Genomic DNA, 18806 nt, shown 5'->3' with positions numbered 1-18806 from the left:
AGGAGAAAAATTACCCGTTTGCAAAATTTTATAACAAACTATTAAACATGATTTTTTTTTTTTTTTTTTGCATCTTTTTTTGTTTGTTTAGCAAAAAATAAAACTCCGAGCTGTGATTAAATATCACCAAAAGAAAGCTCTATTTGTGGGAAAAAAATGATAAAAATTTCATTTGGGTACAGTGTTGTATGCCCGCGCAATTGTCATTCAAAGTGCATCAGCGCTGAAAGCTGAAAATTGGTCTGGAACTGAGGGGGGTTTAAGTGCCCAGTAAGCAAGTGGTTAAGTTAAAATCAATATCTTTTGCTAGAAAATTACTTGGAACCCCCAAACATTTTATATTTATATATTACATGTAATCGGAGACCCAAGGGAATAAAATGGCTATTGCTGCAATATTTTATGTCACACTGTAATTGCCCAGCAGTCTTTCTAATGCATTTTTTGGGGAAAAAATACGCTTCAATAAATAGAAAAAAAAAAACAGTAAAGTTAGCACAATTTTTTTTGCTTTAATGTGAAAGATGATACGCCGCGAGAATCGTGAAAGAATCGTGATCTATCTTCTAAGCAAAAAATCATGATTCTCATTTTAGCCAGAATCGTGCAGCTCTAATAGTGTGTAAGCGCAGCTGCTGCTCCGTGGGTCCTGGAGCCAGCGTGCGTTCCAATCAGGGGAATTGATGACAATTTAACCAAAGGGCACGCTCTACGCGTTTTGTCGTCTAGACATCAAGAATTAAAAAGCCTGACCCGTTTTGCTTATTTCTCTGCTGTAACCCCATTGATAACGACAATAACGAGCATTTGAAGATTAACTGTATTTCATTTCCACCTATGGGGTGGCTACACTGCCTTGCGGGTTCTACCTGGAGACCCAGGCTCTGCTATGCTCAGGGCACACATGTGCTTTCTAGACCGTACAAAAGAAATCATGGGACATGTAATTTGAAGCATCAGATTCACTCCACTTGTGTATAGTGCAATTCAGGGAAGTACAATGAAGAGGAGTACAATTTGGAGATCTTCTAAAATGGAAGTATACAGCTAGTTATGTGGAGCTAAAGGGAAAACACTGAAAGCTTAAGGAAGAATTCCAGGTCACCCTGTAGGCATGGGGATGTCAAGCTCTCCACCCCTTTCAGTTAGAGAATGCTTTGTATACATTGAGACAATGCAAAACATGTTCTGAATGGTGCCTGTGTCGAAGCTATTTCAGATCACTATAGTATCATGTTATAGTGATTTCCAGGATTCAGAGGGAACATATAGATTATAGTATATGCTTAGTTACATTGGTCCTAGGTGGACTATATAAAAATATCCATACCTGGTATTCTTTTTTTAATAATGCTTTAACCACTTCACCCCTGGAAGGATTTGCCCCCTTATTGACCAGGCCATTTTTTGCGATACAGCACTGCATCGCTTTAACTATCAATTGCGCAGCCGTGCGACACTACCCAAACAAAATTAACATCCTTTTTTTACCCACAAATATAGCTTTTTTTTAATTATTTTCGGCTATAATACATATCCAAAAAAAAAAATATTCATCAGTTTAGGCTGATATACATTCTGCTACATATTTTTGGCAAAAAAAATTGCAATAAGCGCATATTGATTAGTTTGCGCAAACGTTATTGCGTCTAAAAACTGGGGAATAGATTTAGGGACTTTTATTTACGTTTTTGTTTTTACTGGTAATGGTGGCGATCTGCAATTATTTTTTTTTTGCGGGACTGGGGCGGACAAATCTGACCCCCAAATGACACTTTTTGGGGAACAGTGACATTATTACATTAATCAGTGCTATAAAAATGCACTGATCAATGTTAAAATGACACTTGCAGGAAAGGGGTTAACACTAGGGGGCGATCAAGGGGTTAAGTCTCTTCCCTGGGTTTGTTCTAACTGTAGGGGGGGGTGGGCTTACTGGAACATGACAGACATCACTGTTCCCGATTACTGGGAACAGTAGATCTCTGTCATGTCATCTGGCAGAATGGGGAATCCCTTTGCTTACATAGGCAGTTCCCCATTCTGCCTCTCCTCACGCGGCGTGCGCATCTGCTATCCTCCTTGCATGGTCCAACGTACAGGTATGACGGTTCGCGCAGGAGAGCCGACCTGCCGCAGTATATCTGCGTGAGCTGGTCGGCAAGTAGTTAATAATTTTCACAGGAATGGTTTACTTTAATGATTTTGTGGTTTAAATAACATGTTTTGTCTTGTAACGGAATGACATATGTTGGTATTAAAATGCACATTATTTTTCCCTTCCCATTTCTGCAATACACAGGGCCTTCGCTTTGAAGTGGTTCCATCATGGTTCAAAGAAACTCTTGATAAGTCTTTGTTTTCTGCTCCACAAGAATATGCTGTTGAAACCGCCAAGCAAAAGGCACTGGAAGTTGCAAGGAGAATGCACATGGTTGGTTTGGTGCTTTTTATTATTTTGTTCTCGGGTGGAATGTAATAGTTTAAAGAAAGCACTTCAGCATGGCTGTAACTTGGCGCAGCCAAGGCTGCATTACCAACATTTAGCATTAGTCCACACTGGGTTCTATTTCAGTAAAAATCCTAACCTCAGAATAGGAAAGTATAGACATCTTTTCTTTCACAGGGTAGTTGGAATATCCTTGAAATGGGGGTGGCAACAAGTCGAAGTATAGTTAGGATTTGACTGGAATACTCCTTTAAAGCTCCATCTAAAAGGGGAACCTCCGCTTTAAGGTTCATCCCCCTGTTTGTGAAATTACACTTTTGGGGAAGGTGTAGGAGTGGGTACCTGATTTTGACTGCCTAGGTGATCGGAATCGGCATTTCTCCTCCTCGGTTCCTCTATAGGAAATGGCACTTTTTAGGGGGGGGGGGGGGGTACCTGGTTTTGACAGGTCTCCTCCCTCCCTGCAGTCTTTTGGGATAGGTCCTAAACACCTAAAAGATTAATATTTTACTGGCATTACATTTTTATGTTTTTTTTTTTTTTTTTTTTTTTTTTTTAGAAGCACCGCAAAACCCCAGATATTGTCATCGGAGCAGATACTATTGTGGTAAGTTGGCCATTAAATTAAAAATCTTATTTATTTTTTTCAAATTTCATAGTCAATAAGAGGTCTGTTTTGCTGAGCAGAAAGGTTATTGGACTACATTATATTTACTCAAAAAATCTAAATTCAGTGGGGAAATGTGAGTGCCAGACATCTTTACTGTTAAGTTGGAAAGCGCTTTTATTGCAGTCTGTGTATTCATTGGGATATTTTTCTTTACTTTTATTCCCGGTGACCACACAGGATATAAGGTGTATCCAACTAAAGGCTGCCATACACATCCCTAATTTCATCCATTTCCTGCTGAATTAGTTGAAATTTAAGACATGCGTGGCGCTATTGGCACCACCAAGCTCAACAAAAGTTTATATCTCAGTTGATGTTGTTGAAGCTGGGTGGCAAATTGTTGGCTAAACAGTGGCTGTGTCCAATCAAAAGCAGGTGAAATTTGGGAATTCTGACAACTGTGGGTGCCGACTGTCAGAATACTATAGACGGCAAGGGAGGTTGTCCTTCCACGCAGTTTAGTGTGGATGGAGGAAGCTGTTGGCTTTCTTTTGATCAACCCCGATTTGAATGAAAGTAGTCTATGCGTATATGGCCAGCTGAATAGGTACCAGTATAAAAACTCACAGACGTTCTAAGCTTCATCAACCCTGCTAAACCAAAGGGCTTCTATCCATCCTGCTGAAGTTCTACTTCTGCTAGAGTAGAGTTCTAATGCTGTCTGTGTTCGTATTGAAGAGATTGTCCTCTCTGCCTGTCCTGGGGATTTCCCAAGAAGTGAAATCTGTTCAGTGGAGTCACAGACAGCAAAGAAATCCCGAGAGGTTCTGATTTCTACCCACTCTATCAAAAAGAAAAGAAATACGTTTTGGATATTGTGGGACTTTCTTTTTTACCAAGTGCCATATACCGGTAATATAATTTACCCTGCACAGCTTCATTGTTTTTATAAATCTTTAAATGTAGCAATTGACTGCAGATCTTCGCAGTTATCCATACTTTTCATGCATAGTCTTTTGTTCTAAGTTGTTTCCCTGACTGTATTATAACATATGGTGTCATAGTCAAATTACAGTTATTTTCTAATTAAGGACTGGTTCACGTGTTTGTATTTTTGGCTCATATATTGTATGTGCAATTTGTAGAATAACGTGTGATGCCATTTTTGACTCATTTACACTTGTCTCAAATAGAAAACACACTCAGTGCCAAGTGGCTAGTGCATATCTCTGTGCTGCAGCATAGCAAATGAATAAAAAAAAACTATATTTTTGTGCATTTATGAGCTTTAAAGTAATACTAAAGGGGTGTTTTTTTTTTTTGTTAAAAATAACAAACATGTTATACTTACCTGCTCTGTGCAGTGGTCTTGCAAAGAGCAGCCCGGATCCTCCTCTTCTTGGGTCCCCCTTCTGTGCTCCTGGCCCCTGCCTTCAGTTGAGAGCCCCTGCAGAAAGCAGCTTGCTATGGGGGCACCCGAGCCGAGCCGCAGCTCCCCGTGTCCATTCAGACATGGAGCCACAGTGTGGCCCTGCCCTCTCTCTCCTCATTGGCTCACTAACTTTGACAGCATCAGGAGCCAATGGCACTTCGCTGCTTTCTCACCCAAAGAGGATGGAGATTCCTGGACAGCCTAGTCTCTCGTGCAACATCGCTGGATCAAGATGGGCTCAGTTATTAAGTATTAGGGGGCTGAGGGGGATGCATTAAGATAAAAAAAAACTTCTGCCTTTACAACCACTTTAAATGTTGGCTGTACCTTATTAAATTAACTCTGCCTAAATGCATCTTTTCACCATCCCTAACTAAAATGCTCCAAGTACAGAGGATTAGAGGGGTATAGCTTAGGGAAAGTGGATTTAGTCAAAAATAATACTTTAGGCAGGTCCATTGGAATAAATTGTAAATCCACTAAACTGTTGATAAATTTAAAAATGCAAAAACTGCATCAGCACCACAGAGCTTATATTCTGATTTATCTTTTTTATTAAATTTTTTTTTTACATTTTGGATTGTGTAGCAAAAAAAAAAAAATGATTTAAAGGGTAACCCCACTTTTGCTGGAAAATATTGAGAATAAAAAAACTCAACTCAAGTCATATTGTAATTGAATGCTATTAAAAATGACCTTTCCGTTTTCAATCTGCAGCTCTGTCATTTTCTGTAAAATTCAACATGGCTACCTGGAGGTGTTCTGTACACAGTATGTGTACAGAATGCCCCCCAGGAACATAATTTCCTACATGTGTGATTGGCTTACTGATTTTCCCAGAAGTCTGCACTAAGATACAAATCAGATTTTTGGCATTGCCTGCAACAAAAATAAAATTTTTGGTGAGATATTCCCAATAAGAAATCACATCTAAAGCAATGCAGACCCTGTAATTTTCCTTAGAGCCCTGCAGGCGCAGTACCTGATTGATAAATATGGAATCACTCCCATACAGATTCTCTTACCACATGGATACAGACAAATACACAGGGATTTCCCCAGAATAACAAAAGGTAGGACTCTGCAACAAAGTTTGTTAAAAGCCTTGTAATGTACATAGATTACCAATATCGGAATGTTTTTTTCTCAACAAAAGGGGAGTTACTCTTTAAAATCAACACAAACACACACAAATGCATGCAATAAAATAGAATATTGTATGTACATAGGCATGAAATGAGAACAATTGTTTTTTCTCTAATAATTGTCCAGGGCAGTATTTGAGACAAGGCTCCTCCCACCTTAAAACAAGAAATAGACCATCCACCATAATAAAAAAAAGTGACACATACCTCTGTGCCTCAGTTGCTTGTGTTTCCTCAGTGTCAACAGGAGTGTCACTGTTTGTTATTTTTACTCGAGCAAGGCTGTAGTTTTTGTTGCAGGAGCCTTCCTTCCTTGCTGCCTACCCACAGCATCAGAGGATGCTAGACAGGGTTTTCCTGGCATTACAGGTGGACAATGCCCTCCCCATTTAAATATTTTCTGGTCTAAGGTTTCGCACCCACTGGGAGGTCTGCAATCATCCTCTCAGCTGTAAGCTATTCCGGCAAGCCATCCCATGTTCCTGCTCCCAGAGCATCCCACATGCTTCTCTATACCCAGTAGGTGGTGGCCCCGTAATGAGGTTGCGTGCACTGACCTGGGGTGCTCCAGTGCTCAGTGCAGGTTGCCCACTACACCAGGTGCAGCAGGATGGCGCCAGGTGGCCAACTCCTAACTGGCTACAGCTACCCCCTCTGTCGCCCATATTCTCATTCTGTGGCTAAACTAGTTTCAGTTGCATCTGCAAGCTAGAACACCAAGAGAGAAACTCTATCAATTCTAAAAAAGCAACTGCATTGCAGACGTTTCAGCAGAAGCTGTGAATGACACCACACAATCCACAGCCCTCATGAACTCATCCAGAAGGGCACTATGGTTCAAAATTTGACCAGTAGACGTTGCATCCAAAGCCAAGCTATGTGGAATCCTGTTTTCAGGAAATTTACTTTTTGGATCAGATCTGGAGTCAGTACTGGACAGATAAGCAGACCAAAAAAAAGGGGGTTCCCCTTTCCCAATAAGAAATAAAACACTCCCCGCAGGATATATTTCATTACTCGTCTCCTGACAGACAAAGGTTCAGGTTATAGCCAGACCATTGTTCCTAATCTTTACGGACCGGATACTGACAGGAATTGTACCAGCTGATTGGAAAAAAGCCATATTGTGGTAACAATATTCAAAAAAGGAGAGCGAAAAATCCCTGGAAACTACAGGCCAGTCAGCCTAACATCAATAGTAAGTAAATTATTGGAGGGGATGATTGACTATATCCAAAAAATGACTGAAGAAAAAAAAATAGTAGTTTTCAGCATGGGTTTATGAAAGGTCATTCTTGCCAGACCAATCTGTTGACATTCTACGAGGAAGTGAGCTGCCGTCTACACAGGGGAAGGCCTGTGAATTTAGTGTACCTGGATTTAGAAAAAGCATTCGATACAGTACCCCATAAATGCTTAATTTACAAGCTTAGGACTGCAGGCGTGCAGGCGTGGACCATAAAGTTTGTTCTTAGGTAAAATACTGGCTACAGGGGAGTTTCCAAGGGGTTGTGATAAATAACGTGTACTCAGACTGGTCTGGATTGATAAGTGGTGTACCCCAAGGTTCTGTCTTGGAAATAATTCTATTCATACCCTTAACCTTAACATTCCATGGGTCTCAAGATATCATCATATCTTCATTCTGTGGAAATCCCATTGGCAACAAAAAGGAAACAATACTATAAGCTGGATATTAGATATATCATAGTCTACTTGGGGAAAACTAAAGACTGGAAAAGGCCATCAGTGATGTTTGTTGTCTTTTTCTGACCCAGCAAAAGGCCACACGGTCTCCAAAAGTACTATCGCTAGATGGGTCAAACAAGTCATAACACATGCTTATCAATCTCAAAACCTGGTACCTCCCAAGGGGTCGCAATCTATTCCTTTGGTGGAACAGGTTGTTTTTTTTTTCCATAAGAGCATGGACATCGTCATATGCAGAAAAAGCAGGAGTAACACCTTTTTTTTTTTCTGGGAATGTTTCTGGGCAGCACAGCTACACTGCCCTAAGTCGTCCATGTGGTTGGTATTTGGTCATTTCTAATACCTTGTACACACCATCGGACATTCCGACAAAAAAAAATCCATGGGATTTTGGCTCAAACTTGTCTTGCATACATACGGTTACAAAATGTTGGAAATTCCGAACGTCAAGAGTGTGGTGACGTACGACAAGCCGAGAAAATTGAAGTTCTATAGCTAGCGCGGCTCTTCTGCTTGATTCCGAGCATGCGTAGAACTTTGTGCTTCGGATTTGTGTACACACGATTGGAGTTTCCAACAACGGATTTTGTTGTCGGAAAATTAGAGATCTAGATCTCAAATTTTGGGTGTTTGGGTGTTGGAAATTCCGATGGAAAATGTCCGATGGAGCCTACATATGGTCAGAATTTCCGACAAAAAGCTCCCATCGAACATTTTCCGTCGGAAAATCTGACCGTGTGTACGCGGCATTAGTTATATGCTTTCATGTCACAAATTTTTACCTGTTGTTCCTTCTGTACTGAGGCACACGTATGTGTCACTTTTTTTTAAATAATGGTGCTGTCAGATGTTGCCCTGGAAGATTTCCAGAAAATGAATCAGGTACCGAACTGTTCCTTTTTTTTTTGTAAGGATTTGAAAAGTATTTTTCACACACATTTTGTGTTTCCAGTTTATCTCAGATTTGTTGTGGGAAAATATGTCAAAACTGCTTTGTGTGACGAAATTCTGAAAACATATAGAATAAATATAATGGCACACATCTCATCCTACAGATTATGCGCAGTTCCTCATGCTTTTAACCACACCAGATATACAAAAGCGTGAACCAGCCCTGACGTGCATTTTTTAAATGTATTTGCAATACATTATAATGACATGCTGCTTTTTCTACAGACACTAGAAGATGTGATCCTTGAAAAGCCTCTTGACAAACAAGACGCGTATAATATGTTATCAAGGTTGGCAACTCTTCTAGTAAATGGCTGAGTTCAAATGTGATTTCTGATTCAGAATATATTGTAAATTCTTGTGTGTCAGGTTGATGACATTTATGCAAATATTTAAACTGAAAATGCATTCCTAAAAATCTTTTGTCTGGTTTGAATGATATTGATAAAAGGAACACTGACAGTTGTTTTTCCAATTTTCTTGTAGGTTGAGTGGCAAAGAACACAGCGTCTTCACAGGTGTAGCAATTGTTCACTGCAAAAGCGAAGAAAGTAATAATTAATTTTTTTTCTTTTTTTTTTTCTTTTAAGCTGTTGATGTGAGCTATAGCAAAAAAATTCTTGTCCATCCTAAGCATTCTGTGTCATGTTTTCGTAAGAGACAACAAAGAGGCTGCCCCAAGTGCTCACAATGCCTGATTAGGTGATATGAGTTGGGACTCTTTTACACAGGAGCTATTTGGTTTCAGCAGGGGATTCTAGAGGGAGTCAGATCAGAATGGTACATTTGTGAATTCTGTGTCCTGATTTTTTCCTTCACTGAAAAAATCGACTCCTGTTATCCCTATTGGTGGGTGAATTTATGCGGACCTACTGTATATGCACCCACCTCTGGTCCATAAAATTTAGACCTGGATACAAGCTTTTCTATTTGGTCCAACTAACCTGAACAGACCTGGAGGCGTACAGATATAGGTGGATGCAAAGATGCTTACATCAGCCCACTCGTAGGGCTCTATTGCTGTCAGCTTTGGTCCGTGTTATTAAGGCTTGTGTAAAAGGGGCCTTAAAGGGAGATTAGAAATTAGGTAAGCCACTGACTGGCCAGCTCTGTGCGAACATCACTCCCCTATACCACTGCAGCTGAAATCACACGAACAGTGATCCTAAACACACACTGTTTAATTTTACATTGTTCCTTCTCTTTCTGTATGTGGAAAATGGCACTGCAATTATTTTAATAAAAAAAAAAAACATCAGAGTACCCTTTTTCCTAATTTATACACCAAGCCAGGAGTCTCAAACTGGCGGCCCTCCAGCTGTTGCAAAACTACAAGTTCCATGAGGCATTTCAAGGCTGAGAGTTAAGAGCATGACTCCCAAAGGCAGAGGCATGATGGGACTTGTAGTATCGCAACAGCTGGAGGGCCACCAGTTTGAGACCCCTGCACTAAGCTGTCACATGACCCAGATCTTCCCCAGCCTGTCTGAAGGGAACATAAGCAGGAGAAGCTTCTAGTCCCCTGCTGCTGGTCACATGTTCACAATAAAAAATAAAAAAAAACTGCCTTTGGAATACAAAGTAAAAAAGAATTTAATATCAATAAACTGTTCAAAATTGTCATACAAATATATATCTTAAATCAAATCTTTATTATTTTTTTTGGCAGTAACATGGTGTGGGCGGATTTCTGCCAGTCACAGGCTGTCACGCTCTTCCAGTCTACGTTCACCATCATGTAATACAGGGGTTGACAAATTTGCTTGGAATCTAGGAGCCAGCTTAAAAAGTTAGGAGCCAGGTCCGTGACGACGATCCGGACCTGTCCCTGGCCTGACATGGAGACGAGTGAGGGGAAGATAACAGCGCCGTCGCCGCCCCCCCCCCCCCCCCCCCGTCTCCAAGTCATTGCCCATAGCTCTTAGAGGGACATTTTATTTATTTTTTTCAAATGACAATTTTTTTTTCAATTGCATTTTAGTGTAAATATGAGATCCGAGGTCTCTCTGACCCCAGATCTGATATTTAAGAGGACCTGTCATGCTTTTTCTATTACAAGGGATTTTTACATTCCTTGTAATAAGAATAAAAGTGACACAACATTTTTTTTAAAAGAACAGTGGAAAAAAAAAAGTTTAAATAAAGCAGAAAAAATAATAATTTTTAAACGCGCCCTGTCCTGCCCGCATATAAAATCGGTGTTCGAACCACACATAGGAGGTAGCGCCGTGATCGGTAGAGCGAGAGCAATAATTCTACCCCAGACCTCCTCTGTAACTCAAAACGTGCAACCTGTAGAATTTTTTTAAACGTCGCCTATGTAGATTTTAAAGGGTAAAAGTTTGTCGCCATTCCATGAGCGGGTGCAATTTTGAAGCGTGACATGTTTGGTATCAATTTACTCGGCGTAACATTATCTTTCACAATATAAAAAATAATTGGGCTAACTTTACTGTTGTCTTATTTTTTTATTAACTAAATTATTTTTCCCAACAAAAGTGCGCTTGTAAGTCCGCTGCACAAATACGGTGTGACAGACAGTATTGCAACAACCACCATTTTATTCTCTAGGGTGTTAGAATAAAAAATATATATAATGTTTAGGGGGTTCTAAATAAAGGGAAGAAGAGGCAGGTAATATAATACAGGTAGAGGAATCTTCATTAACATTGCTGGTTTGTCATACCAACGGCGACCACAAGAGGGCGCCAGATTCCATAAGGAATCATAGGACCGCAGAAGGCCTCAAAGCCGTGGCCTAAATTTTCGGCCGCCAGCGGAACGGCCCGACGCGATCACGCTGGGGGGGTCCACAGACACAGGATACCCCCAGCTGTGCTGCCCCAGGCGCGAGGTCGCTATTTCTAGTCGCCAATGCGACCTGGCGACCGGGTTTTGTCGAGCCCTGATGTAATATCCTGTCACCATTGTGTTTAGCTTGTTAATGGGTATGGAGAAGGAAGAAGAGTGAGCTGTCATTTACCACTGTGTATATGCCCACACATGTGACTCTATAGCAGGGGTCTCAAACTGGTGGCCCTCCAGCTGTTACTCCCCTGAGGGAGTCATGCTGGTAACTGTAAGTGCTGCAATGCCTCATGGGACTTGTCGTTTCACAACAGCCTGAGGGCCGCCAGTTTGAGACCCCTGCTCTATAGTCACATGGGCTGCTCAGATGTGATAGGAAATGCTCAGCATAGAAACTCACTGAAAACTGAGCATGTGCAGAGTTGCCACTACAGCTGCAAAATTTCTAGCTGAATTGGGGACATGAACAGAAGGAGAAGATAGAGAGCAGCAGGATCAACCAGGTTTTTTGGCAGAATACAGAAAACTAATCTCATAGTGACCGAGTATGAACAGCATGTAATACATCCATTTATTGATAGTTTTTTATCATGTGGGTTTAGTGACACTTTAATTTTATTTCTAATGCGGTTGATTTTCAGTGACAATTGTTTCCTTGGAAGTAGTATCCAGTGGCCATAACACTTTGAGGCTACATTGATGCCTGCACTTAAGGGTGCTGAGCAACTCCATTCATGTCATAGGTGCACTGCTTATTTTTTAATCTAAAGAAAGCTAACAAAGGCAGTGCATTTTGTGTTGCTTCAGCATTTGATAGGAGGGAATGGCTAAGCAACAGAAGCCCTAAGGATTAGGGCTGAAACAACTAATCGATCGACAACTAATTGATTATGAAATTAATTGATTACTATTTTCATAATTGATTAATTGGCCAGTAACTTAATGGGATTAAAAAAAATGAGCCCTTTATAGTACACAAAGGGCAAATAATCGCTACTGTAAATATTGCTTTCACTGTTCTGCAGTAAAAAAAACGAACCCCTTTCTACTATAAAGGGCTAATTTTCGTTTTTTTTTTTTTTTTTGCAAATTTGTGTTTATTAACAGTTTTCAAAACATATGACCCACGACCCCCGTGCAGCCCTCCAATGACACCAAATCACATACCATGTACACCAGCTGTACCCCTCAGAAAGTACACTCCCCATCAGTAATAGTATTCCTGACCCCCGGAGAGAAAGTAAGGAGCCAATAAGGCTTAGAGCAGCACCCTGCCCCGTAAACCAGCCGGTCAGTTGGGGATCCTCCCCCCACCTAGTAAATTAATTCAAAGTGTCCTTGTTATCCAACCAGCCCTGCCACACTTTCTCAAATTTATTGGGACATCCCCTACTTAGGTATGTAGCCTTGAAGAATGGTAGCGCTTTATTAATCAAGCTTTTCCAATATGACACTGTAGGCGGTTCAGGCTTTTTCCAACATAACAGAATGGCTTTGCGTGTATAAAATAAAGACAAGGAGATCATAGTCCTCTGTGCCCTTCGAGGCGCCAACTCCTCCACCAGCCCAAGCAAACATGCCGCGACTGTAACAGGAATCGGCACAGAGAGTACTGTTTGTATGGTGTGCGTCACTCCCTTCCAGAAGTCCCCAAACTGACTTAAAACAGAATATATGATCAAAGTCAGTGCGATCAGCTGTACAACGCCGGCATCCCGCCATACATCCTAGCTAATCTTACAGGGGTATAATACACCCTGTGTAGAATTTTAAATTGAATAAGTCTGTCTCTGACTGATACCAGGGTTTGAAATGGGTGATCCCACATGTCGTCCCAGTCCTCCCCCCCCCCCCCCCCCCCCAAGTCCATCACTAAGGCACTCCAACTGTCTCTGCATTTTTACACAGGTTTTGGCCTGTCTACAAACAGCTCTTTATAGACTGCGGACAGGGGCTTCAGCAAGTCCTCCATCCGCAGCAACCTCTCCAGTGGAGACACTCCCAGCTCCAGCACATCAGAACCGAACTGCGAGAGAAGGTTTATTTAACTTTTAGTTGGTCAAACGTAAATAGCTTCGTCCCCCCACTACATGTTTCAGTTGTTTAATGCCAACTCTGGCCCATATCACCAGGTCAGGAATCTCACTAAAATGTGGCAGTTTAGGATTAAACCAAAGAGGGGTGTCTGGTGACCAACTCTCCACTGTGTGCTTCATCAAGACCTGTGCCTTTTCCCAAGCTCTTACCGTCACTCGCATTGAGGCCATCAGAGACTGTGAATCCCATGGGCCCCTGTATACCAAGTAGGATAGACCCTCATACGATCCCAGAAGGGCTGCCTCTAGGACAGTTGCTGAGTCCCTGTCATCCCTTGTTAACCAGCGCCTGGCAACCACCATCTGCCCAGCTATGAAATACTTAAAAAGATCCAGCAATGCCAGGCCGCCTTGACCCCAGGGCTCCTGCAAAATGTGGAGACTTATTCTGGGATGTGCAGCGGCCCAAAAAATGGAACTAAACATGCTGTTTACTCTCTGAAAAAAAGAGCACGGAATCCACATTGGCGAATTTTGTAAAAAATACAAAAAAATCGGCAAGACCTTAATTAGCAAGTTGACTCTGCCAATTAGGGATAATGGCAAATGTTTCCATGCGTCCAGTTGCACCTTAACTCTGGCCAGCAAGGGAAGGAGGTTAAGAGACAAATAATCCCCCACTCTTGGCGACACTCTCACACCCAGATACTTAAATTCCTGTACCCATGCAATGGGAACTCTGGTGGTCACCAGAGCGCGGGCCTCCGTGTCAATAGCCATCAAGTTAGACTTCTCCCAATTAACTTGTAGCCCGGAGAACTCAGCAAATCTGTCAAGCACCCCGAGCACTGCTTCCAAGGATGGCCCTGTGTCTCTCAAGAAAAGAAGCATGTCATCCGCATACAACGCTATGCATTCCCTGATACCCCCTATCTCCAATGCTGCAACCTCAGGTGATTTCCGGAGGGCTATAGCCAAGGGTTCTATCGCTAGTGCAAATAAGGATGGAGACAGCAGGCATCCCTGACGCGTGCCCCTGCCCACTTTAAATTGAGAAGAGATCGAGGTGCCTATTTTTATAACCGCCTGGGGGTTGCTATAGAGCAGGGATATCCAGGTCACGAAAACCTCTCCGAAGCCCATGTGCCGCAGAACTGCGAGCATATACTGCCAGTCTACCGAATCAAATGCCTTGGCCATGTCAAGGGATAACACCACTCTAGTTCCCACCCTGTCATGTTCAATCTGTAGATGAGCAAACAACCTGCGTAAATTGGTGCCTGTAGATTTTTGTGGGATAAAACCCGTCTGATCTATGTCGAACAAGGTGGTAATGACTTGAGATAGTCTAGTAGCCAACACTTTTGTTAGGATTTTGAGATCTTGATTCAGCAGTGCTATTGGCCTATTGGCGATGAACATGACAGGGGGTCCTTGCCTGGTTTCGGCAGCAGGATCACCTGCGCCTCCAACAGTGAGTCAGGGAGACACTTGTGTTTTAGACAGTAACTATACAGAGTCTTTAATCTAGGCACCAGATCCTCCAAATGTAGCCTATACCATTCAATGCATAAACCATCAGGATCGGGAGATTTATGGGGAGGGAAGGACCGAATAGCTCTCTCTATTTCTTTGTCCGTTATGTCTGCTTCCAAAAAGTCTCTGTCTGTCGCAGACAGCACAGGGACATTCATAGACACCAGTAGCCTATCCAAATCTAGGGGATTATAAATCGGGATGGGAGCATACAATGCTTTGTAATACTCCACAAAGGTGTGCAAAATATCTGTTGGATCTGTAAGAACGTCCCCCTGATCATTTTTAATGCAGGGTATATTGGTCTGTACTCTCTAATTTTAGTTTTTTTAACCCCATTATGTTACTAAACGTCTTAGACCTGGTTCACATCTATGTGTTTATTGGTGCTTTTTGCAGAAATACACTACAGTTCATTTACATGGTTTCCTATGGAACATGTTCACATTTGAAAGGGTCAGGGACTTTTAACGCAAAATGGTGCTTTATTGGTTCAATATACTTCAATGGAGAAGCTGCAGAAAAGCATGTAATGCGTTTTTGCAGCAATTTGTGTTTTTTAATCTGCCCAAAACAAATGCAAAAATGTAAATTGCAGTAATATCATGTGCACAAAAATAAAAACGCACTGCAGAAACAGATCAAAAGCAAACTGCATAAGTGTGTACCGAGCCTTATGCTGGCCACACAGATCAATTTTCAGATGAGAATATTCAGACAAATCTTTGTACATTCGCGGAATGAAGGAATTTTGTTTGAAATTTTCACTTGTTTTTTACATTCTGTTTTTTTTTTTTAAAAATAATTTCTGAACGAAAACCACATACACTGTCTGAAAATTTCTTTGACTAAGAAGTTTTCTATTTCGCAAATTTTCCTGTCACTGTGGTTGAAAATGAACGTCAATTTGACCCACTTTTTTTTTTTTAAGGTTATTAACCGATTAATCGAAACAATAATCGGCCAACTAATCGAATTATGAAAATAATCGTTAGTTGCAGCCCTACTAAGGATATAGAATTTGCCATGGAAGTGTACCTGTCCTTGTCCTCTTGAGTCCTATTTATAATCATTAGGATACATTCACACTGGATATGGTGGGACTGCATTCAGTGTTTTTTTTTCAGCAAAGTCCTGCCACATGAAAAGGCATAATGCCTTGTCTCCAGTGTGTTTGCTTGCGGTAGTGTGCACACAAAAAAAGTACTGCGTGCGGTACTTTTTTCCAGGGTAGTCCAGTGCAAGGCATCCCACTGCCTCGCACAATGCGGCTAGCAATTGAACTTAAAGCGGAGTTCCACCCAAAAATGGAACTTCCACTTTAAGTGTCCGTGACCCCCTGACATGCCACATTTGGCATGTCATCTTTTTTTGGGGGGTGGTACCCTGCTTTAAAGGCACCCAGCTCCCACTTCTCCCCTGATGCTGGAAGGAAGATCACCTCTCCCCCCCCTCCCTCCCTGCAATCTCCTGGGACATGTCACAGGTCCCAGTAGATTTCCCGGCGATTCAAAGCACGCGGCTCGCGCCGTGCGCGCGGCTGTGAAGCCCCAGCTGGGCGCCCACAGTCAGAATGCCGCAGAGAGGAGGTGGAGAGGAGCGAGGTTTTATGCGCTTGCATTGTTGGACCATGGGACAGGTACGTTTTTTAAATAATTTTGTAGCTGCTTACATTTAAATGGGTGGAAATCCGCTTTATTGAAATGTCACAAGAATATTTAATTAAAGTTCATTTAAATAAAGAAGAGAAGGAGAACATCGGCATTGTGGTGATCCTGCCAGACCACACTGCACACCAGCCCCTACTTTTTTCTTTTTTACTTTTTTGAATGAAACAATAGATACAATGTTACTTTGTACCTCCTTTTATTTTGCATGTGAATGATGTTGATTGTGTCAGACAACCTTTTTTTTTTTTCTTTTTTTTTGACAGCAGCTGTCAGAGCTCCTATATTTACACAGAAACTCTTGTAGCTGTGAATTGCTGGCAATTGAAAGCAGGAACTGTGTAATTTGATGACGTTTTTTGGGCATATGTAGCATGTCCAGGGTCCTCAGCTGTTTGATCAGTTTATTGATCTACCCACAATTGTTTATTTTCAGATAATCAGCTGGACACTGATATTATTGATTTTTATGAAGAAACCAAAGTCAAATTTGCTGACTTGTCAGAAGATCTTCTGTGGGAGTACATTGACAGTGGAGAGCCAATGTAAGTTCTTGTTTATGTCTAGCGCATTTGTCAAATGAAATAACTGTATAAAAACGCCAGTAGCTTTGCAGTGAGTTTTTCAACGTTTTTGCAATAGCGCTTTTTAGCCATGTTAACTGTTGGTAACAGCCTATGTGTGCATGGATACATTGGATAACATGATGGGGAGTTTATTGACTGTATAAAAAAATCTAAAGCCAAAAACAGCCACTGTAAAAAACGTACAAAAACATCCAGTGTGCATGAGGCCTAAGTATTTGATGTTAAGTGAACTAGGTTGTATTTAAAGCTAATACACTATTTCTTTTTTGGCCCCTTTCACACTGGGGCGGTGGGTGTGCTGGTGGTAAAACGCAGCTATTTTTAGAGGTGCTTTACCGTCAATTTTGCGGCTCTATTCATCCGCCAGCGGGGTGCTTTTAACTCCCCCCCCCCCCCCCCACTAGAAGCCGAGAAAGGGTTAAAACCACCTCAAAACGCTGCTGCAGCAGCGCTATGCCGGCGGTATAGTTGCGCTGCCCCTCGGATTTCAATGGGCAGGAGCGTTGTATCCATCGCTCCTTCACCGCTCCAAAGATGCTGCTAGCAGGACTTTTAGCATCCTGCCAGCGCACTGCTCCAGTGTGAAAGCCCTCGGGACTTTCACATTGGAGACACAGCAGCGGCAACGCTGTAGCGGCTGCAAAACACCCCAGTGTGAAAGAGGTCTTGGAATACAGTGGTGAGGAGTTTCTCGCTCCCATTTTGCCCTGGTGACCATTTTCAAATTTCAAAATGTTTAGTTTGTTAGGACAGTTTGTCAGCTCATATAGTCAGAACAATTTGTTAGGGATGGGACGGCACCACCAAAGATAGGCTGGAGCTTTGGGTACAAGATAACTCTGGACACGTTCCATTGCCTTCCCACAGAACGGTCCTTGAAATAAAATATTTACACGTTCTTCCACTAGCAAGAGGATCTGTTTCCTGACACAGAAAGACTAACAACTAGCATTACTTTTTAGGCCTACAAGAGTTTTAATGTGCCCTTTTATTAAAATCAAGCTCAGTTCTTTGTAAGTATGCCCTTCACTTTTGTGCCCACTTTAAAAAAAAAAAAAGTGAACTATGGGAGTTGTACTTTTTTTAAATTTTTTTTATTTCATTCATTATTATTAATTAAGGCATTGATGACTTTAGATCTAAAGATAAACCTAGTTATCATATACATTATTCAGTTGCTTAATAAGACGTGATCAATATCTACAAAATATATAAATAAAACATGAAAAATCTTCGGGTCTTTACAAATATGTTTTCTGTACTGTGCATTGCTGGGATGTGATGTAGAGCTTCCTCACAGCCAGCAGATGGAACTGTGTGTCCTAATAATTCTTGTTTTTTTTTTACCTTTGTTGGTTAATTTGTAGGCATTATAAATAAGACTTGGCAAACTAGGATTTATACCGTGCATAGCAATTATCCAACTTTCTCGTGTTTATTTTATGGATTTCACACAAGGTGATCTCGTTTTTGTTCCTACAATCCTCAAACCTACAACAAAGGTTTTGCAAAGTGATACATTTTTTATTCTCTCAGTCCTTAAAGCGGAAGTAAACCCTTAGATTTAACAATTTCAAAAAACATTTGCATTCCCTGCCCATGTCGGGAATGTACCTATCACATTGGTTGTTCACATGTGCAGCATCATGACAGTTGAAGATTAACCACTTCAGCCCCGGAAGGTTTTACCCACTTCCTGACCAGGCCATTTTATGTGATACCACACTACATCTCTATAACTGACAATTGTATGGTTGTGTGACTCTCTACCCAAATAAAATTGATGTCCTGGAGCTTTCGTTTGGTGGAATTTGATCACCTCTGCGGTTTTTATTTTTTGCGATATAAACAGAAAAAGACCGGCAATTTAAAAAA

The 18806-nt window shown here is 41.4% G+C and overlaps 1 protein-coding gene across 4 annotated transcripts in view; it reads left to right on the top strand.

The window, feature by feature from the left end:
* ASMTL (acetylserotonin O-methyltransferase like) overlaps window positions 1–18806 on the top strand; it is a 104364-nt gene that overhangs the window by 23637 nt on the left and 61921 nt on the right. For all 4 annotated transcript variants that reach the window (XM_077480783.1, XM_077480785.1, XM_077480782.1 and 1 more), the window contains 5 exons: window positions 2303–2434; window positions 3009–3056; window positions 8523–8587; window positions 8784–8848; window positions 16781–16889. In XM_077480783.1, the coding sequence (XP_077336909.1) occupies window positions 2303–2434; window positions 3009–3056; window positions 8523–8587; window positions 8784–8848; window positions 16781–16889 (419 nt within the window). The remainder of the gene's footprint in view (window positions 1–2302; window positions 2435–3008; window positions 3057–8522; window positions 8588–8783; window positions 8849–16780; window positions 16890–18806) is intronic.

The sequence above is a fragment of the Lithobates pipiens genome, unplaced genomic scaffold (assembly GCF_037356315.1).
Source record: "Lithobates pipiens isolate NorthernLeopardFrog02 unplaced genomic scaffold, aLitPip1_a1.2 Scaffold_16, whole genome shotgun sequence".
Classification (NCBI taxonomy): Eukaryota; Metazoa; Chordata; class Amphibia; order Anura; family Ranidae; genus Lithobates; species Lithobates pipiens.
Note: the sequence above shows the minus strand (reverse complement) of the source record. Positions and strands in the feature narration are given on the sequence as shown.